Source organism: Anopheles merus, chromosome X (genome assembly GCF_017562075.2).
Source record: "Anopheles merus strain MAF chromosome X, AmerM5.1, whole genome shotgun sequence".
Classification (NCBI taxonomy): domain Eukaryota; kingdom Metazoa; phylum Arthropoda; class Insecta; order Diptera; family Culicidae; genus Anopheles; species Anopheles merus.
Window position 1 is genome coordinate 3,356,448 of NC_054081.1, and position 21,950 is coordinate 3,378,397.

General features: G+C 49.5%; 4 protein-coding genes across 9 annotated transcripts; 2 read left to right on the forward strand and 2 right to left on the reverse strand.

The window, feature by feature from the left end:
* Positions 1 to 744: 744 nt before the first annotated feature.
* LOC121599516 (pancreatic triacylglycerol lipase-like) lies at positions 745 to 3,333 on the forward strand. The gene is made up of 5 exons (XM_041927389.1): positions 745 to 1,316; positions 1,391 to 1,668; positions 1,754 to 1,915; positions 2,013 to 2,661; positions 2,728 to 3,333. Exons 1-5 carry the CDS (start codon positions 1,187 to 1,189, stop codon positions 3,135 to 3,137), a joined length of 1,629 nt encoding a protein of 542 aa, XP_041783323.1. The 5' UTR covers positions 745 to 1,186; the 3' UTR covers positions 3,138 to 3,333.
* A 397-nt stretch (positions 3,334 to 3,730) lies between these two features.
* Positions 3,731 to 17,546, reverse strand: LOC121599492 (guanylate cyclase soluble subunit beta-1). 5 transcript variants are annotated; one of them, XM_041927358.1, is made up of 12 exons: positions 17,281 to 17,546; positions 14,726 to 15,160; positions 14,361 to 14,434; positions 10,697 to 10,797; positions 10,054 to 10,614; positions 9,475 to 9,846; positions 9,264 to 9,375; positions 8,478 to 8,637; positions 8,318 to 8,400; positions 7,694 to 8,240; positions 7,403 to 7,560; positions 3,731 to 5,273 (listed from the first exon to the last, which is right to left on the reverse strand). In XM_041927358.1, the coding sequence occupies exons 2-12, from the start codon at positions 14,726 to 14,728 to the stop codon at positions 5,141 to 5,143; spliced, it is 2,304 nt and encodes a 767-aa protein (XP_041783292.1). In that variant the 5' UTR covers positions 14,729 to 15,160; positions 17,281 to 17,546; the 3' UTR covers positions 3,731 to 5,140. The 5 variants fall into 5 exon arrangements, with proteins under 5 accessions (XP_041783292.1, XP_041783275.1, XP_041783310.1 ...); XM_041927341.1 differs by having other exon boundaries at positions 17,148 to 17,546; XM_041927376.1 differs by having other exon boundaries at positions 17,508 to 17,530.
* On the forward strand, positions 6,168 to 7,401 carry LOC121599535. 2 transcript variants are annotated; one of them, XM_041927409.1, is made up of 3 exons: positions 6,168 to 6,553; positions 6,622 to 6,835; positions 6,908 to 7,401. In XM_041927409.1, the coding sequence occupies exons 1-3, from the start codon at positions 6,232 to 6,234 to the stop codon at positions 7,386 to 7,388; spliced, it is 1,017 nt and encodes a 338-aa protein (XP_041783343.1). In that variant the 5' UTR covers positions 6,168 to 6,231; the 3' UTR covers positions 7,389 to 7,401. The 2 variants fall into 2 exon arrangements, with proteins under 2 accessions (XP_041783343.1, XP_041783351.1); XM_041927417.1 differs by having other exon boundaries at positions 6,168 to 6,466.
* A 2,915-nt stretch (positions 17,547 to 20,461) lies between the features above and the next one.
* LOC121589303 lies at positions 20,462 to 21,672 on the reverse strand. The gene is made up of 3 exons (XM_041908101.1): positions 20,921 to 21,672; positions 20,765 to 20,776; positions 20,462 to 20,470 (listed from the first exon to the last, which is right to left on the reverse strand). The coding sequence occupies exons 1-3, from the start codon at positions 21,530 to 21,532 to the stop codon at positions 20,462 to 20,464; spliced, it is 633 nt and encodes a 210-aa protein (XP_041764035.1). The 5' UTR covers positions 21,533 to 21,672.
* Between the last annotated feature and the right edge of the window lie 278 nt (positions 21,673 to 21,950).

The following is a 21,950-nucleotide window of genomic DNA, read 5'->3' on the forward strand; positions in this document are numbered from 1 at the left end:
TGTAGTGTACACCGACGCTGGGGACGCACTTCAAGGTAATCTTGGGCCAGTGGCGCAGATCACTCTCGGCGCACTTGATAAGCCGGGTTCGCTTCCACGCGGCGGCCAAATGTCAAAATCCGGCTGCTGCCCTGGTTCGTGCCGCGGCTGCACGCGCTACCGCCCCGCCGGTGTCCGAAGGGCACCGTAGGTCCTGTGTTTACGGCGAGCCAGTGCGTCTGAACTTTGCGCTCCACTCCAGGATGCTCGCTGCTGCTATCAGTGACGTAAATGGCGCACTGTACGTAGCGACGTCCGGGTGCAGCTGTTCCCAGTGATGAGCGTGAAACATCGCGACAGCATCAGGCAAACACCTTTCCCAGCAGGCTCCCAGCGTCTTCTAGACTGTTTTTGTGCGCGAAGCCTTGCGAGATTAGGCGTAAAGGCGTAATGAGGTTACACGCTTTGGACTTTTTTTTCTCTCCTCCCCCTTTTTAAATGACGCCTCTTAATCAACTAGCTTGAAGCAACTATCGCTGGATCGGAGGTCGATCCTGACCTCGCACTGGGGGACACTCGCTCGCGATTACGCATCAGCAGCAGAGGAGGGGAACGAGATCCCTTCATCGATATTTTTAGAAGAATCATCGCGCGTAGAGCTGTCATCGAGTGCCGTGCGCTGATAGAAGGGTTCAAAGTTAAGCGCTCCTGAAGGATCTTCCTGTGTTGTACGCAACGTCGAGAACACATTTCCTGCAGTCGCACTGAAACACTGTTTACGACCATACCTTTACTGGAATAGTCTCTTTCGCTCTTTTTCTCGGATGTCGTTGAAAGTCGCGTTTGTTTCTAGGACTCGCTTGCCGGAGCTCCAAACCCCGCTCTTATCAGTGGTCTTTGTCTCCGTGCGCGATCGGCTTCAATCGGCTGTGAGCTGCCCCAACCCCTACGGAGCAGATTGATTTCAGCTGAATCGAAACGTCAACAGTGGTTTGTGTGTGTGTGTGTGTGTGTGCTTTTTGCTCTTTTTTTGTTCGCTCCTGCCGACCGAACTAATTGCGATGACTGCGGGCCGGTGTGGCAGCCGGCCTTCGCCTTTAGTCGGGTGGAGGACACTCACGCGCTCGGTGTTGGTTTGGAACGAGCAGTTACAGTGGACTGGCAAGGTGTGCAAAACACAAGTGGGCTCCACAGCACAATCAAAACGATGGAGATAAGCAACACCACCGGGTTTCTGCTGCAGACCATCCTCTGGATGGCAAACCATGAGTACAACAACTCGCTGATCAATGTGATACACAATCAAACGCTCAGTGCGGATAGCAACAAGACGAGTGGTAGGTGTTTGCAGGTGTAGTAGCTGTGACATTGGGATAGTACATGACGCTCACGCCCCCGCGCTCATTTGTAGGTGAGTTCTCACTGGCGGAAGACGTGCGCTGCTACGGTGTGTACGGCTGCTTCCCGATTACGCCGCCCTGGATCGACGAGAAGCGCCCCGTCGCGTACCATCCGCAGTCGCCGGCGACGGTGGACGTGCGGTATCCGGTGTTTATCAAGCCGAACACCGATCATCCGAAGTTTATCGACATCAACGATCCGGCCAGCGTGCGGCATCTCGGCATCAATCCCAAGGGGCGCATCTACTTCATCACGCACGGCTACATCGAGTCGGGTGATCGACCATGGGTAAGGTTCCTAGGGAGTTTATCGAAACTACACTAAAAGAGCTTGTAGTCGTCTGACGCCCGCCTATCCATTGCTCTTCTGACAGATCCGGCAGATGGTGAACGCACTGATCGAGAACGATCCGGACCGGACGGCCAGCTGCGTCGTGATCGACTGGCGCAAGGCGTCGAACCCACCGTACACGCAAACCTGCGCCAACATTCGGCTGATCGGGGCCATCACGGCGCACGTGATCTACTTGCTCTATGTAGGCACCGCGTAGCAGGCACCACCACCCTGCCTGAAACCCCTCTATCAGTCACCAAATCCAACTTCCCAAATACCTGTGTCTGTGTCCGTTGCAGGAGGAGCTGAACATGAAGAACCTGGACAAGGTGCACCTGCTGGGCCACTCGCTCGGGTCGCACCTGTGCGGGTACGCCGGGTACCATCTGCAGAAGGACTTCGGGCTAAAGCTGGGCCGCATTACCGGGCTCGATCCGGCCGAGCCACTGTTCTCCGATACGGATCCGCTGGTGCGGCTCGACCGCAGCGACGCCAAGTTCGTGGACGTGATCCACTCGGACGGTTCGGAGTGGGTGAGCAAGGGTGGGCTGGGGATGTATCAGCCTATCGGGCACGTCGACTTCTACCCGAACGGGGGGTACAATCAGCCCGGCTGCAGCGATCCGATGAACAAGTTCATCCGCAAGCACGACGACTCGTTCTTCTGGGGCTTTCAGGAGTTCTTCGGCTGCAACCATCTGCGGTGCCACCAGTTCCTGACGGACAGCATACTGCACCGGTGCCCGTTCGTGGGCATCGGGTGCGAATCGTACGCACAGTTTCTGCGCGGCGAATGCTTCGAGTGCGACCGGGACGGGCACTACTGCGTCGAGTTTGGGCTGAAGGCACAGGAAAGCTACAGCCGGCTGATCGAGAACGGTGTGATAAAGGATCCGAACGCTCCGCTGAGTGTTTACATGATTACGGGCGCTGAGCCACCGTACTGCCGTAAGTATTGCCGGCCCAGCGCACACTGCTCGCATAGAGCTCAAACCGTTGCCGTTACCTCTGCAGGATCGCACTTCCGCATCACGATGAGCGTTTCCGACGAGGAGGAGAGCCTCATACACGGGGGCGAGATTGGCAAGATGTCGTTCGAGCTGCACGGCGAGGGCGGCGTGCGGTCGGGCAAGATGGACTTCTCCAAGGATCCGGTGTACTTCGAGCCGGGCGGTAACTACTCCGCCATCATGGCCGGGTCGCACGTCGCCAAGCTGCTGAAGGTGATGCTGACCTGGGAGTATCGGACGAATCCGCTCAACCCGCTCACCTGGCGCCTGCTGGTGGTGCCGCGCGTGTACGTGCAGCGCATTCGCATCCAGCTGATGGAGCAGCGCACCAGCGTGGTGGTGTGTCCGCTGAACGATGCACCGGTCCGGGCCGATCAGGAGAATGAGTTCAAGAGTGAGTACTGCCGGTCCTGAAGCGGCCCCAAAGCAAGCTCTCTTCCGATCGTGATGGTTGAGATTGCTTTATCGAGCATAATGTGAAGTTGTACCTTTCAGTTAGACAAAACAAAGTTTTGATTGGCAATTAGGATTAGAGATATGTTAAACGACATAAGCAATGTGCTGGATGGAGCGTATGAATTTGCAATAAAAAGTCATTCCGAGCACGTAACGTAAAACATTTTTTCACATGCAACGTTCATGATGTTAGTGATTCTTTCAAGTGTTTGTAGACGTGTACAACTTGAACGGAAACTGAAATCCTATGATGCTCCAATAATTCTTACGATTCTTGAACAATTGATTCAAGAGTTAATTCTTACTTCATTGGTGTTTTCAACTTCGGATATTCATACATTCCACAAATGCGTAAAGATTTTCTCATCTAACCTGTAGAAGATTAAAACAATCACGTTATAACTCACACTCAATGCATTCAGCCGTAGTAGCGATTCGCCTCGAATCATACGATTCAGAATGAGTTAAAATACAAATGTTTCTGTATTGCGACGAAGTTCTGGACACACTCACACGCTAGTGCTACCATACTACCACCACGAAAGCATGTAGAGAGGGATTAGTTAGACTTTATTTGTGTTTCGCTCTGGTCATAACATCATCATTAGCGACTTTGTTTGTTTGTTTCGTTTTGTTTTGTTCGGCATTGTTGTTGTAGTTGTTACCGGTAGAAGAAGAATCACTTACAGTGAAGCATGATTCGCGTAATATATGTCGTGTAGAGCGTACCTCCCTCGTACTGCAGCACGCTAATCACCATCGGTCTGTGGCGACGTCCGTTTTTCGGTTTTGTATGTGTCTCTCCGTGGTATAATGAGTGTGCGATGCTGTGTGATGGAGTTTTTTGTTGTTGTTTTGAATGTCAATGCAGGGCGATTGTGATTTAATGAATGGTATTTCTAGACATCGGTTTCACGTTTGTGTTTGTTTTGGATTATTTAGTATCGTTTTTTTGGTTCGTTTTTTTTTGTTTGATTTCGTTTAAGGTTGCAGTAGATAATTTTATCGCGCGCAGGATAGCATTTAGCTAGGTGTGGGGGGATGGCGAGGGAAGGGGAGAGGGCGGGAGATTGTTTATATCTCTTTCTTGGTTCGGGTTGGCACCGATTGTTTGCAAATTTCCACTATGTTGTACATCTATCACGATTGGCCCAAATTCTATGTATATTAGCTAAATGTTTTTTCTTATCTTTTTTTTTTGTTTTTGGTTTGCGTCCAGCTACTAAATCTTTAGAAGACTACCATTAGTACCCCTACAAACTACATACTGTCAACGTCAAAACTATGTCGGGTTTTGTTTTGTTTGTTATATAAATACTCTCATTGTACAGCTATCTAAAAAGGCTACAAAAGTACACGCACCGTGGCTTTCTAGTATAGTGTGTGAAACGGAAGGAAACGATTTAGCATCTGACACATCTCCATCGTTTTTTTTTCTCTCAACCCCTTCGAGCGCGTACAACCTACAAGTACGAAACACGCAGCGAATCAAGAGCTTAGTAGTAGGGGAGTAGGACGATGGCAAGCTCTCTCCGTGTTGGTCGTCATTGCTGGAAACACGCGCGCACACACACACACACACACACGCTTCCTACACGCGTATCGACTGGACTAAGGGCTCGTGTGTGTTCCGGGAGGCTTTGGCAAATGATCTAAAGAGTGTGTGAGAGTGACTAGAGAGACAGATTGCTTTGGCAGACAGTACAAAAACATACAACCTACAGGCGTACGGAGTACACTAGATTCGTTTTTCTCTCTCTTCTCTCGCCGCTTCTTCCCTTCCTACACGACATCATTACAACAAACGATTGTAAGCCTAACCCTGGTGAGGGAGCATCGGCATTGGTTCATCAAAACATCTATCAACATACACACACGCACACACACACACACATCGCTGAGAAGAAAAGGAAAGCTTTCCGGTTTTTTTGGGGGATATGGGTGCTCGAAGCCTGTCCAGCTTATTTAGTGGCCGGTGTGCCCTTGCGTGTTAGAAACCAGCAGTCCATCGGTTCAGGCTTACCCTTCATCACTACCGGTCCGCGGTACTCCAGATTAAACGAGGGATCGTGATTGACGGGATCGCAGAGCAGCCTGTCAAGTTAGAAACAGATGCATAAAGAAGAGTTAAAAAAAAAATGGTAATCTATTGGGCTGTTTATGATATTCAAATGAATATAGAATCCTGAAAGAGAGACTTAACATACGAGAAATTAAGTTATGACATCCAACACAAGACTTGCAGCGCATCAGTTGTACGGCAGCCAGTGCTGCAAAACGTCATGAACATGACGCAATTATCACAGCCGAAAACAAAGCACATCTCGTTGGTATGTGATAAATTAAGTAAAGCGCATCATGATACGTCAAAGAAGACTTGAGTCAGGCGCTGTCTGCCAAGTTGATTGGGACTGGTTGATGACATCATTGACTATCATGACTATCATTTCAGTGGCTGACGACAGCAACTGGACACACACAGTGATTTCTTCAACTAACTAGACACTCTGGCTCGGACGACTTTTTTCCAAAGACTAGAATACGTTACACTCACAGCACGTCAAAGCTTTAGAATTGATGTTCCACCCGCCGAAGGTCGTACATATCGTCGTCGATGATGTAAGACGTGCGTTCCAATTTACCCAAAACTGTTTGTCCATCGTCGTGCAAACTACGCTTCAATCGATACAACCTGGTTCGATAAGTTTGAGCGTTCAGGGATTTCCCCGTTTCCGGACATAAATGCTACTTCATTGCGCTGGCGCATCAGCAAACACCTGTGACGGAAGCCATAGTTGCAACGCGCGAGGGGACTGAGCTAGTTCTATACCCGGCAGGTTCCCCCTTAGCAGAGTTTCCTCGCTTGTAGACCTCCCAATAGTTTTTTTTTTTGGTTGTTGTTGCTTGTTCGGTTGCAAGGCTTCCTTCGCGAGACAGCCTGGTGGACAGGTACGGTTGATTTTTTTCTCCCTCCAAGCCAGTCCAAATCCAAGCGCTAGACGGCGCACACTACACCCTTAAGCCCGAATGAGTACCAACTGATACGCCGACGATGGAGTACGTGTTCGACGTGTTCTTCGAGGAGTGCTTCGACAAGATGGAGCGCAGCGGGCTGTCATCGCGGGCCGGCCGGCGCGACATCATCAGCCACCTGAACTCGGTCATCTCCGGCTGCATCCAGGGTCGGCAGACGGCCACGACCCAGCTGGCAGTGGGGCTGGCCGTCACGTCCGCCATCGACTACCACAACCGGATGAAGGGCGACAACTACGAGGTGTGCCTGATGGGCAAGTATCACAACGTGCTGTACATAGCGCTCCGCATCACCTGGGACTGGGGGCTGGAGGATTCAGCCATCGTGCGAAATCTGCTCGGTACGGGATGCGCCAAGTACATTTGGATTCAAGGATTTACACATCGCTATCTACTCGTCCACCCACAGATGAAATCTTCAAGTGTGAAAAGACGTTCGAGCGGCTGTTTCTGGGCGCACTGTTCGGCTGCAATGCGCCCCACTTCATCGCCGGCTGGAAGAGCGACTTCAACGATCAGGACGAGAACCTGCGTGCGGTCGTGTTCTTCCTGCACCATTCGGCGAAGGCGCGTGCCATCTATCCGACCTACTCGTACGCTTACCAGCGGCTGCGCCAGACCAAGTAAGTGTTTGGGCAGAGATTGCAAACCCAACGCATCTTTCAAACCGACCAACCCCCCGCTTTCCGTCGCAGATTCATCGACGTGCCGATCGAGTCGTGCGGCAAGGCGTCGCCGCTACGCGTCGCCCTGCAAGCATCGGCACCAGACGTCGTGCTGATACTGCTGCGGCACGGTGCCAACCCCTGCCCGGACGATGGTGGCGCCAGCCCGGTGCTGAGTCTGCTGGAAAAGCTGGCCGAGTGCGAAAACCGCTGCTACCCGTTCCAGCTGGTGTCGTGTCTGAAGCTGCTGCTCCGCACGGTTCGCATGGTGGAGCTGCCGTACAAGCCGCACCTGTACGCGGTCCGCAAGGAGATGTTCCACGCGAAGTACGAGGCGCTGCTAGAGGACGGACTGCTGCCACCGGACCAGGTGTACGGTGTGCCGACGCTGAAGCACACCTGCCGCTGCCTGGTGCGGGACGTGCTGCGCGACAACTTCCAGCTGCCGGGCGGTGTGTTGAAGCTGCCGCTGCCCCGCAAAATGCAGAAATATATCGATTTGCTCGACTGATGAGTGCAACTTACTTGTACGTGGTTTCGCTGATGTTGATGTGTCCCGGGACGCCGGTAGTCTCCGTTCGGCTCGTCAGGTTGACCGTGTTGCCGAACAGGCAGTAGCGCGGCATCCGGTTGCCGATCACACCGGTCACGACCTCGCCCGAATGGATGCCGATGGTGATTTTCTACACCCAAACCACGGGGGGGGGGGGGGAATTGAGAATTGGAATTAGTGGAGGAGTTAGAGGTGTGTCTTTCGTTTCCTGCCCAAAAACTGAGCAGCCGCAAAAAAAGAGAACACAGTTCGCTTGGTCTTACCATCGCCTCCGTGCCCATCATGACGTTCTTCGCCATATCGAGCATGTCCAGTGCGAGCCGCGCAATGCACTTCGCGTGGTTTTCGCATTCGTCCGGCAGCCCCGACACCGCCATATACTTGTCACCGACCGTCTCCACCTTGTAGATGTTCGAGTTGCTCTTCGAGTCGGTCAGCTCGTCGAAGATCGTGTACAGCTCGTTCAGCATCTTCACGATCTTCATCGCACCCTCCGGGTCCGTGTTCGCCGCACAGTACTGGCCGAACCCGACGATGCCGGAAAACATGAGCGTCACCGAGTCGTACCGCTTCGGCGCGACCGGCCGCTGGTGTCGCAGCTCGTTCGCGACCGTCTTCGGCAGGACGGAGTAGAGCAGCCGGTCCGTCTTCTGCTTCTCGCTCTCGAGATCGCGGTACGTCTGCTGCAGCCGGTCGGTCAGTATCTCCAGGTTGGTGGTCAGCTTGTACTCCGCCTCGAACTTCTCGCTCAGCAGCACCAGATCGCGGGAGGCATCGTGCAGCGGGATGTCGGAGATGTGCAGACCCTTCCTGCGGGGAAAGTGACAGAGTGTTGAAAGGGTTAGGGAGCATGCCTGGGGTGCACGCGTTCATCCTCTGCCACCTACTTGGTTAGATCGTCGAGATTCATCACGCTCGGGTAACATTGGAATAGTATCAGATCCGATCCCGGAATGTACATCATTTGTCCCTGGGAAATATAGAGCAGACCGTCGAGAAGCGTGAGCATACAGCATAGCTATCGGGGCGCCACGCTTGCCAACGTACCTTCAGTCTTAGATATCTCTCGCTCTTGGACATAACGCCCGCCTTCGTCTTCAGGACGTAGATTGTGTTAATATGCGCCAGAATGTTTTCAAAGCTCAGCTGTAGATGGGGCCGCACCGCTTCGAAGAGTGCCAGCAGTGGGCAGTTTTTCTCGTAAATTCTACCGAAAAAGTCGAGCAGATGCAAGGTTTAGTGTGCATTTAGGGTCAATCTTTTCTGGAGTGATATGAGCCAGTTCACTACTCTGAAATAACTACTCGAGAACGGTAGTTCTTCTGCTCTTCTGCAAACAGTCTTTCAAGCGGTCAACTACATACATCGCTACTTGTTCTCACGGTCGAGACCGGAGTTCTGGAGTTCTGGAGCCCATTGTTCAGATGTTTGTACCTGAAGTTCATCGTTCAATCATCGATTAGTTAATTTGATCATCCGTTCAATAGAAGAGATGGGTAATGCTGATTCAGATTCATAAATGTGAATGAATCTTCAAAATGAATCTCTCTAAATTAAAAGTCAATGAATCATTAGAGAGATTCATGAATCTTTGGAGATTCGATTCGACAATCAAATCACTGAAGATTCATACGAAAGAATCTTTACGAAAGATTCATGAAGCACAACACTATTAAGCTCTTTGTCAAATGGATGGGAAGTTCACAAAATAATGCTATAACAGTTCATTCACTTGAAAAAACTCCAATGACTGGACCAGTTCTCGACCGTTTCCTCCAAATCTCTACCAATCCGAACTGGGATGATGCAGCTCATCTGCGCAAGCACACTTACCTGGGAATTACCCGTGAAACCGATCGGCCCGCCTGCACGATGTGCATGTTCCGGTCGAACATCAGATGGAACGGAAAGATTTTGCAAAACGTCATCGGCGAGATCATCGGTTCTGAAATAGCAAAAAAAAACCCGGAAAGCACAACAAAACGTTGCTTGCATTCTTCTGCTGACACTCGAGCACACCTGAGACCGAACCGGGGACCCCTACCTTTAGCCACCAGCTGGCAGACCGCCTGCTGATCCTTCTCGTCCGAGCGGCGCGTCGGCGTCTTCGGGCCGGAGATTTCGGTGATGAGAAACTGAAAGTGGTCCGACCGCTCGACGGCGGTGGTGCCCGGCCCCTTCGGCCCCTTCTGCTGCCATTCGGGGCCGTTGCGCGCCGGGCCACCGCTGCTGCTGCTGCTGCTGCTGCTATCACAATTGGTATTGGTGTCTTTACTAGCTTTGCTAACCTCGCCGCAGAGCGGTATACTATTGCTTCCGTTTTGACTACTGCTTATGCTAAGTTTATTGCCATGACTGGACGCCGATGTGTCGGTAGGTTGCTTGAGCGCGGAGTTGCTCTTCGAGGTGGCTAGATCTAGCGCGAGGTGGTTTGTCGGAGCGTTTATGTTTGTTGTTGGATGATGAAGGAGCGGGAAATGGTACGGAAAGAGAGAGAGAGAGAGAGAGAGAGAGAAAGAACAGAATGGGCTACGCATTAGAAGGTGCGGTTCTTGCGGGGAGAGGGTGGAATACGGGTGCGACTGAAGCACACTAGCCGGCGGATACCGTGAATGAAACCTACTATTAAGTCTATTCGAAAAATAAGATTCACCGTACGTTTTCGAGGCTAGAATTCGCTTGCACAGTCCCAGGTTGGCCAGTTCCGGCACGGCCGGGTCGAGGGACGTGATAGGAACTGATTTCACCACCTCCGGGATCGAGTGGCGGGCTTTCGGTGTGGCGGCGGCGGCGGCGGCGGTGTTAGCGACCAGCGGTTCTGCGGTCGCTTTTTTCGCCTCCGGCTCGACCGGGTCGCCCTTGCGGCGTATGATTTTGATCTCAACGTCCACACCGTGCAGCTTGGAGGCGACCGCCTTCACGATCCCGATCACGATGTGCTCCAGCCCGGGCCGCTCGGAGTAGTAGTGCAGGACGAGCTGGCCGTTCGTCTCGGTGCAGCGGAACGACGGTGCCCGCATGCCCGGATAGAGCGTGCCGAGATGGTCGTGCAGCGCGTCCAGGTTCTGCAGGAAGTCGCGCGGCGTCGCCCCGAGCACCTGCAGGATCTTGTCGTAGCCCGAGTCCTGGCAGAACTCGAAGAACGTCTTGCCGAACAGCTCCAGTATGTCGCCGGCGGGTATGTCTGCGGGCGGGGGAGAAACGGTCAATTTGCAGTTTTGCGTCGGGTGGCCGTAAGTGCTTCCGACGCGGAAAGCCACACTTACTGAGTATATCCACGGCCGCCTCTATCAGATTGTACGTTATGTCGTCCTCGTAGATCTGGCGCACCAGAAACTGGCCCTCCATATTTACCTGCGCCTTTTTCCTGTCGAGTTGGTTTGTTTAGCAAAGTGTTGCGTATTACAATTCAATATAGACCTCAAAACTCCGCTTCCCACTGGAGCTGGCCAGAGCTTGAGGGTTGGAAATGCTTAGTAATTTCCTGGAATAATGGAGGTAAGCACCATTTCGCTCATCGCTCATCGCACCCTCCAATGGAGTTGGAAATGAATTCCGTCATTATAATTAATCAATACCCAATTATTACTTCCACTGAAACGGACCCGACGGCAAATGAGCATGCAAAAACGCTTTTTTTTCGTGTGTAACGCTTCAGTTGTTGTGCACACGTGGGCAGCAGTGGTATCCCGTCATGATGGGTTGATGAATATTTCGCACCTATCATTCTCCAAACCAGTACAGTGAAAGAAATACCTTTAAGTGCACTCTCACTTTTCAATATTTTATTTTTGTTCATGTTTACTTCAGATTTTTGAGGTAAATTTATTTTCAATAATTAAACTAAACAACGAAAATGACATTATAAATCACGAAATTCTTAGTGTACATTTAAGTTGATTAGGAAAAAAAAGGTTGATTTTGATATCAATCATCCATCGAGACTTTAATTTAAAATCTTATGTCTCTAATGAATCATGAAATTGTGTAAGAAACAATCAGTTTGTGGTTTGTGTGACATCTATTTAAGAAAGAAAGCTCGTATAGCTGAGTATGAAATGATTGCAGGATCTTTTAAATCATATTTTAAATCACCAAACAAACTAAACAAATAAGTTAATGGAGCCCTTCACGATTCTAGTCAGTTTTTTTGCATGGAGTTTGACAGTTGGAGGCTGAAATCACTGTAAACACTCCATACAAAACCACACACAAAACTAGCCTGCAATTTTCAGTCTAGATTATTGTAGCCTCAAAGCTAGAATTAGATTCGAGTGGAGGAGGTTCTGGAGGTTTGACGAATACACAAAACACTCACACTTTGGGATAAGCCCACCTGTATATTATATCTACTTTGATAGCTTTTCGAAAACTGCTATACAATACAAACAGCTGACAGGCTGAAATTTTAGCCTACGAACTTAAAACGGAAAGGGCCCCAATAATGGCGATTTCTCTATTTCGTTTCATTGCATTCCAAACGTGTTTTTGTTTGCTATTCAATTCCAAATTCACATAAACAGCACAGCAGCAATGGTTGCGGGGATGCTGATCCGTCTATCTTACCCGAACATGCTCGGTTTTCAACAATGCATTGAAAGATATTCGACAAACGACCAATAAGGTTTTCCAAAACAGCATCATTCACCGCTTAAAAGTTTGAATGTTTGAACAGCTGTCAAGTATTGTTCTTGCATCACAATAAATTCTCAGTTCTTCCACATAATTTTCAACATATAACAGAGAACCGTCACAGTCATATCAGCTTGTAGGCGTGTAGAATGTCATGAGAAAGATCTGAAAAAATATTGTAGTGCAAAATACAACATTTAACCGCAGCTGAAAACCAACTTGCAAGCAGTAAAACAAACTGTTGATCCTGGGAAATTGGCTCGGAAACCCCCGTATTCAGCTTGCGACTTGCTTTTGGACCTTTTTTTTGGCCCCAAATACAGTCGCATGTCAAGGGCATTCGATGTTTCATTTTCACTATTCAGGATACTTTGTCTTCATTTAGATTACAGATAGCACCTATCTCTTAACCCCCCTAGGCTTACAATCGAAATAAGCTGACATTTAAATAGGATCAAAGATTTCACAGCCAACGATTAATGTTTGATGCGATGGCAAAATTAAACAAATAGCAATACGGCCTATGAATCCTCTAGAATAAAAAGTTGAAACAAACACCAAATGTGCTTACAGCAATTACTGCCACTGTAACCGCTCCTTCCCCAGTGCATTGTGCACCGCCGCCACTGGCACAATAGTAAAATAATACCTCCACGCAGTACTGCTTTACTGCAAATTGGGGCACGTCCTTTAATTACGGTCACGACTCGCGACACCGCGCGGAGTCGTGCGGATAATTCCAATAATGAGCCCGGTGGCCCGGCTTGCAAGCCAAGCCGTAAGCTTTGCGCTTTGAAATCACGCGCAAGCACGAAATCACGGGACACGAACCAGGAGCAGGGGGGGGGGGGGTCAACATAATGAACCAAACGCGAAATGATGCTATAATTGACCACAAATGAACCTGTGCCTGTGCCTTCTCTGCCAATCGGTAGATGGAGATGGAGTTGGGGCCTAGGTGTATTGTTACCATTTGCCAGGTACGTCTAGATTATTAATTAATGGCAGACGCGTATGCGTGTGTGGCAAGACAGGGGGGGGGGGGGGAGATCGGTAGGTGATGTAATGTTTTCGGTTTGGGATATTGTGCCATGCTCCAATGTCTGCAACGCCCTCCTTCCATGCCTCAACCAATGGAATTGATGCAGTTTGCCAAACCTATTACAGGGCAGTGGCGCCCAATGCGGCATAACGGTTCGTGCACTCGTACATGTACTGCACCGGAAGGGTGCGCAGTTGGTGCATTGCCAGCAAAGCAACGCAATCGAGCCCTTGAGACTAAGGACGATAGCACATCTACAGCTTATTTTTTTAAGTTTCTCTGGACGACGAAGCGGGCTTTTTGCAACTCATCAACAATCGTATGAGTTGGGTCGTGAGCCAACTATTTAACACACACACACACACACACACACACACACAATCCGTCCGGTGCCAATTCCAGCCAGAATCCAGCTTACAGAATCCTCAGCTGTGTGCCAATGTGTCGTAGGCACTCTCCCTTCGCCTGGCGAAAGGATGTAGTAAGCGAAGGAATATATTGCACAGGGGGACCATCCTCCGATGGTGCGGGCGGGGTTGCGATTGCAACCGCTTTAAAGTAGGTCAGCTGAAATCCGGAGCACGGAATCCAATTAACTTCTGGACATCGAACTGGGGTGGGTGGAGCGGTGCGCATCGTCAAACGCACGGTGACCAAAAATCGAACCCGAGCGACCCTGGCTCCCTCCAGTTATTAACAATTGCTTGGAGCATTAGGGCACGGACATCCCGGGGGATGTGGAACTTTTTTGTTGTTCACATTTTCGCATTCTTCAATATATTTTTTTTCTTTTTTGGAGCATTGGACTTGCAGCAACCCAAAACAAAGTCCCCCCAAAAAAAAGGGAATATAAAAACTTCTTCTATCGCTAACATTTAGCGTCAGTTCGTTCACAGCGGGGGATATTTGGGGATGCGAGCACGTCACGTCGTTCGCAATGCGAACAATTTTCCTCGCAAGCGAGTTGGAGAAGGATTTCAAGAGAATTGTAAAAATTCGCGGAGTGAATAAAAGAAATTGAAAGAAAAAACACACACACACCATTTCCCAAGGAATGGTGGAAAAACTTTCACAGCGCATCAGAATTCAATTGGAAAGTTGGAGCTGCCTTTCCTTTCCTTCTTGATAGTGTGTGTGTGTGTGAAAGAGGGAAAATGAAGTGTTACCTAACAAAAGACTTGGAATTCGAGCCTCCCCATCCCTCAAACTATCGCCTGCCCGCAGTACGGCTGGCAGTGTTCCTTCACAACACTTACTTTATTTGTTCCCATATGTTTAGACCGAAGTTTTTTAAAACTAGCAGCTCCAGCGCGTAGTTCACGAATCCGTACTAGTGTCCGCGTAAGTTGCCGTTCCCACACGAGTGCGCGCGAGTCAGTTGTGTCAGTTTCCAAACCAGCGGACAGCGTGGAATTAAAAAAAAAGAACAGAAACGCTGTAACAGGGGTGCGGGGAATGCCTGGCTTTTCGTTATCGGGACGGTGAATTATGTAGCGCCGAAATGGGGGCATCTCCCCGCGAGCCCTCTCCAGGATTAATGGGGAACGCGCTATCGCTCAATCACCCAACGCGTCCACGGCGCGGTGACCGGAGATATCCAGAGAGTGTATCGGTCGCTTACCATTTTGTTGCCGTTTGTTGCAGGATTTTCTTTTCTTTTTTTTTAAGTTTGGAGCTCCCCTGTCACTGCACTGCTGGTGCTGGTCGCTTTCCGCTTGTTGCTGGATCCCAACCCACCCACTCACGGGCCGACCTGGCGCGACAAATTACGCTGAGCTCCTGAGGCGGTGCCGGTCTGGGTCATCTGGGTCCCCGAACGGGTTTGGAGAGGCGCCGTTCGACACCGGTTTATCCGCCCTGCCGGTACGGCATGCGTAGCATCCAAGTAGCAGGCCGCCTGCACTAGCGCCGCGTGCACACAGGTTAAATGTTCAGAATAGGGCGCCGGGAGACGCGCGCTCTTTGCCGATGTTGTCTTACTTTTTTTTTTGTTAGATATTTCGCGTACCACTGCTGCTCACTGATCGAACACCATCGTATTACACCGCTGTGGACACTGATATTCACACACACATAGGGAGAGAGAGAGGAACACAATGGCGATGAGTTAATTTGATTGATCTGCGTGTCCTGTACATGCTTTGGGCGGCGTGCGGACGGCAGTGACTTATGGGAAATGAGTGCTAAAATTGAACCTGATATGAAAACAGAACAGGGCCTGCGAATGTGTGTGTGTGTGTGTGTGTGCGAGGGGGGATTTCCAGCCCCTTCCCCCAACCCAGGCGTCGTCCAGGCTTGTTTACATGCGGTGCTACGAGCAGCGCATTAGTGTCCAGGTGTTGCAGAGTCATCGTTACTCAACCGGCTTCCCACACAGGCACACAACGCGCCTCATGGATCGATTCGTGGCCCATAACACGGCACTCTAAACGCACTCCCCCTCCCCAAAACACACACACATACAATCGGGATATTGGAGCACAAGAATGGAGGACGCCTGCTAAAGCCTTTGCAGCCACTATCTCCGCGTTCGCGTCGCCTCACAACCTCGCAGAGGTTTTGGTGCGGCAGTACCTCTAAACTGGCGATCGATCTCCCTATCTCTGTGTACCCCTTGTGGGACACAAAACCTCCCAACAGGAAGCATGGCAGGGGTGTAACAAATGGAACCACTCTGCAATAGGTCCCCCGTCCCCTTCAAGACCTCTTTGGAGCAGAGCGCACACATACACTGATTGCACCAACGACGGCGACGGCGACGACTTGATTGCGAGTGATGCGAGGGGGAAGTTGATGGACGAGCTCTGGGCTGGAATTGTGAGTGTGGGGCCACGCAGCCGACACATCCAGCGGGGGCTATTCCGGGGCTTTTGATCGTGGCGCTGGCACTGCCGCCGAACCATCAGCAGCAATGTCTTCAGCTCTGTTGCAGCAGCCGAAGGAAGTGGACTCATTTCCTTGGTCTACCCGCCTTTTTTTGTTAATTTCCTCCCCCCGTAGCGACACACCACCAACTGTCGCAACTCCCGGAAGTGACTCCGCTGCTCCTCTGCCCAGGTGAGACGACACCAGCAGGAGCAGGGTGGTTGGAGTTTTAAGATTTGCCACCCTTGGGCAATCGGTCGAATATTTGCAGGTATAGGGCATAATTCCGCCTTCTCCCATATCACCAAAAAAAAAAAAAAAAACCCCACACTATCCACGTTGCCGTCCAGAACGGGTGTTGATTGACGTCCGTCGCTGCAGGGCGTCCACTAATCCGCGTGGCGAGAGCTTTATCTGCAATAAACAGATCTCCCAGGCGCGCTGTTGTCTCGCTGTCGTCGTGGTCGTCCCGTTGTCTACAACAGTTTTGCTGATGGTGTGCTGATTTTTTTCTCGTTTTTTTTTTTTTTTTTTTGGGACGATAACTTTGGGTCACCGCAAAACCTCACACAGATGTGTCTTTCGGGGATGGCAACTGATAAGGGTTTGGTGCACCGGATATGTGCGGCAGGCTCGAAAAAGCTACTCTGGCGCGTCCTTTGCTCGCTTCAACCGCATCCATTGGTTGTTGGTTGAATGGTTACATTGAAGCGCTGGCACATTGTCTCTGCACCCTCTGTTCACTTCACACCATACAGCCTGCTCTGCTTGGACCCAGCAGTCACCCAACTCAACGGCGTAACCATTTGTTAACGGACTCTCCACGGACTAAGCGCCCCGTTTGAAGAGTGTCTTCACCATCCCGTTTTTTCCGTTATTCGTTTTATTTGTTCGTAGCACTAGCGGATGCTGCCGAGAAGCTACGCGATGGTGGTCTACCGAGATAGCAAAGTGAAAAAGTTCAAACAATCGTCCGTCTGGCCAGTGTTGCGGTCGGGATCCGGAAGTTGAAGTCCTCGATTGGGCGAAAGGGGATACACAGAACGGGAAGTTGCCTTTCGCTACCTTTCCACAGAATTTAAGGAAACGTAGACACACTCTCACACACGCACATACATACACACACACATTTTACAGCATCAATCACGCAAACACACACAGAAACTCGGAAAACTCACACGCTGCCCGTCGTTTAGTGGGTAGTAAATCGGCCCGAAGTCAAGCTTGCAACATAGTAGCCGCGCGCACTCGCTTCCTGTTTCCACTTCCTGTTCTAGCGCAACCACAACGACAACAACAAACACCACCAACCAAACATTAAGCACCCCGTCCTCCCTCGCAGGGCGTGCGTGTGCAATAAGGGAGAGAAGCTGAAATCGAGCGGATCGATTTGCTGCTACTGCTGCTGCTGCTGCTGCTTGCGATTGTGTGTAGTAATGGCGAGTGTATGGGAAAAGCGCGGTTCGGGGTTGGCTGTTTTTTTTGCTTCTCCTCTTTTTGGTATGGCCCGTCTTTGCCCGCTCGGTGTGCTCGGCTACCGATTTGTTCGCAATCCCGACAGTGACTGGTGGTCGGCTAGCATGCTGAACCGTTTTAAGGCGTTCGGGCGTTGGGTAGATTGTGTTCTTTTCTTTTCTGTTTGGTTTTTTCACCTGCGGCGAGGCGCACTTTTTCCACGACGAGCGAAGGAGCGAAGGACTGTCCCTCTCTCCAGCGACGTACGGCGAGAGTGCGAGGAATCAGCGAGAGACAGAAAGCTTCCTTCCTAGCGTGATGGGAAAATTGTTTCGTCGATTTCGGAGGGTGAATGTCTTTGCTAAGGACATAGGGTGTGGTGATTCTCACCGACCGACAGAGCGAGCTACAGTAGGAAGGATATTTGCCCTTTGGTGATTGCTGGGAACGAACACCAGAGAGGGAAGGAAACCTGTTATACTGGGCAAATGTCCGCGGTGAAAGGTTTGCTGTAACGCAAGGTAGGAGCGTTACGGCAAGCAACTCACCACGAATGTTTGAAATCATTTCACTGTCCATCGTTTTAGTACAAAAGAGGGTTGTTTTTGCGCGATGAAAGATAAGGTTCTTATGAGGCTTACCAAATCCCAACTGATTTCAACTAAATGTTGCTTTAGAACCGTTTAGTGAAGCTTCATGTAACTTGGCAAACCCTTGGTGTGGGGTGAAAAATAGGCTGGCGAAGGACACACTTTACTTCACTCTCGTCTGTTCTGTTTCTTGGCAATAAAGGACAAATAAAAAGGAATCAGAGGTTTCAAACCCGCATTGGTATCTGAAGAAAGAATAGTTCGGGGATTGAATTGGGGCATCGATACTGTACAGGCAGAGCTCATGAGCCAAGGGTTCCCAACTGCCAGAAACTCTTTGCTCTTCAAGGAGATTCAATGGTATAACTTATTCTGACTTGATGTCTTATGTCACTATGTAATGTGTAACTGCACTAGTCATCATGATAATGATAAGATTTTTGCAAGAGTGTCTCAAGCGCGCGGACAATTCGGGTTTCTTTTGGGAGAGTTCGTTGTCTGTTACAAATTCTGGAAGGTCACAACGAGATTCACTCATTGATGATTGTAAATCACCATGTCCAGATACATTAGATACTCCCGCTTCGGAAGGTAGTGCGCTGGAACCACCGGCATCCTTTACATTGCTCACCAAGATCCAACTAATGAATCTGGCGCACCACGGATCGTTCATGCACGACTTGGCAAAATTTCTTGATATCTCAAATGAAGGACCAAATCTCCCCAGGACTGAGCTCTCCGAATCTGACGTTTGAAGACTGAGTTCTATGGTTTGGCTGGCATGTCATATACTGAATATTGAATTCCAAACTCCAAAAACCGATCTCGGTGTTGAGTCTCTTGACGCTTCAAAGCATAATCAAGTTTTCCCAGTGCAGGTTAAGCTTAAGTTAAGTCTCTACTCTGAATCAAGTAGAGGTCGACTATGTCGAGACTGGTTGCATTCGCGTCATAGATTTTCCTCAGTAACTCAGTGAGCTTCCAGCACATAGTGCTTTAAAAGCGTGGTTCCTGTAACGCTTTCGTGCAATAAAGCTTCAGCCAGCCTCATTTGAATTTGAGTAATGTGGTCCAGGATATCTAGAGCGTGTCAAAAATGCAAGTCTATCAAAGGTTGGAGCTTTAGATTAGAGTATCAAAAGCTTATCGTTTTATTGCAACAGTTCTAAAAGCAGAACACTTTTATGCAATCTTTCAATGCACATTTTATTAAATTTCAAGCACTACTTAATGCTTAGGTATAGTATTTTTTGGTGTTTTAGCAGTGTTTATCATACAGCATCCGGATAATAATTTGACCAATGCAAATATATGACACATCAACCTTATTGTTGTTATTGCTGGTAGCGTAATTCCCAGTCCAAAAATAGTACATCATCTCGAAGCACAACCATCTTATTGTAAATGGAGTGGAATTTAGGCTCTGGAACATGATACGTTTACGTTTCAGTTTACGTTTTGCTTTAAGTATTGAAGCAAAAGTTTGGACGACTTGTGAAAAAAAAGTGCCACCGGGATGCTAGAGCAAACGAGCATTGGATAAATGCTCATGTTCTACCGATTATGCTATTCTAAAGTGTGATTACAAACACAAACCAGCAATGCAACGATACACTACATGAAACTTGAATAGTAAGCGTCACAGTTGAGGTATGTATGTCACAGTTGAGGTGTAGTTTGCCTCATGCTCCAATGGTATTTGTGCCTCCAGCGTCGTATGGTATTTGTGTGATTACTCGCCAAGCATTGTAACAGTGGCTTACCTGAGGCTGATATTTTACTATTCCTCGCTTCCTTTTCCACCTTTTCTCAGCCAAACCTGGCAATCTGCAGACAAATTTGAAGAAAAAAAATTATTAAGGATTGATGATCAGTACATTGAAGTTATTTTTTTGCAACTATTAACATTTCAAGGAATACCAATCACCTGGGCATCAGTGTTAGTCTCAAGCAGATGGCGACTACAATGGTTAATGGTAACGCAAGGACCATTTAGACGATGCTCGCATACACTTCCTATAAACGCCTATTGCACACTTTGTTAGTATTGCTACAAGCTGAGTTACATGCGCCAACACTTTAGACACCAAAACACATTAGACTAAACCGGGACGAATATGCCCTCTATGAAACATTCGTCTCTAGAGCATAGCAGATTACACCCTGCTCCACAAGGACAAAGAAGAAGAAAGACACCAGGACGCATCGACTACTGAGCAATATTGGAGATTAATAAGCTAAAGAGGTCTGTCGAATGGAGGCATTGAAACTCGGGAATTGGAAAAGAAAATAGAAATGACATCGTGGCACACTTGAGAACGGGTAGAAGAAGATCTATCCAGTAAAATGCATCGTGGTGTTTTTGCGCAGATGACTTAGGCCGCCTTTAAGTTACGGACCTTGAATTATAGACACGCTCACGCATCTGTGAGGTGTTGTATCTGGACTTACATTACCTAAAACATGGTAGGGGTTATGGAAAACGAGTCTGAAATGCCCATAATGTTTCGCATACGTTACATGCTATGCAAATTCTTTTCGAAGCTATTCGAAGCAAATTCTTTTCGAAGTCTAAAGCTAGACTTTTCCAGTCTAATGTATCAGAATACTCACCCCGTGCTTGGTTAGACCATCCTGCCACTGTAATGTGCATCGCCTTCCTTAATAGTGCTGTACCCCGGCCACCACAGCACAACACACTGCCGAACAGAACAGAATTCACAATCGCGCAATCCTGCCAACCACTGTACTGAGCAATTGCCCTTGAAATAAATAAGAGTTTATTAACAAATCGTTCGTTGCTTTAAAACATCGCATGCCGGAACATTAAGATTAGCCTTATGCAGCCTGCAATGGCCAGCGTAACATCCTCCATGTTCTACTGAACCATCTCAAAGTTCGGTCACCTGGCAGGAACAGGTTTCACCGTCGTCGTTGTCGTCATCCTGTTCTTCCTGTTCGTCGTCTTGGGTGTTGCTTGATACGATTTCGGAATCGTCCTCCTCCTCATCATCACTCGACTCCGATTCCTCCGGGATGATGGGCAGCGGTGTTGGCAGTGGAAATAATTTGCGGGCCAACGTCTTGATGGCGGCGTGCGATCCGTCGCACTGCTTCAGCACGTTCGCACAGTTGACGGTAAAGAGGAACGTTTCGATGTTCGTACAGCGCCTGGCCTTCACCGGTGCCGACCCGTGGCAGTTGCGCACGATCAGCCGGCTTGCAAAGGACCCAATCACCCGCCCGAACATCCCTTTCAGGCGTCCATGGATGACAATCACACACTTGCCGTTGGCCACATTGCAATTCACATCCGTTGGCGGCAGCAGCTCGCGCAAGCAGGCGAACGGTGTGCCCACCACCTCCCCGGTGTGCAGCATCACCTGGGTGGCGATGCTGGTGTGCGGCCCCACCACGACCGCGACCGGGTAAAACCGGGTTGTCACGAACTTCCCGAGGGTCCAGCGTTTGCGGGACAGGCAGCGCATCAATGGCGGATCTTCCGGTAGCTGCTCCATCGTACGTCGGTTTCTCGCTTCAGTTAATCAAGTCTTGCGGCACAAGTTTGCTCTGCTATCGTGGCCACTACGGTCGTGCACGACGCCACTCGGGAGCAAAACGGATTCGATTTGACCGCTTCGCTTAACCGTAGGCTGTTTTCCAAATTGCACAACGGATAGTCGCTGTGGACATAGTGCAATAGCATTTGACATCTTCATTTTGACAGCAGCTACAGGGCAGGCGTTTGAGTTGGCCGTTGGAGTGTAACGTTTTGTACGAATTGCAAAAAAAAGTTAATACGAGCAGCAAACGTTACCCAGCCAGACAGCCTTCTGTTAATTTACCCATTCGAGCAGTTTATAATCTGTCACAAGAACAAAAAGAGTATTGTTTCAATGATCTTTTAGCGAAACAAGACGTCGGCGAGATGTTCAA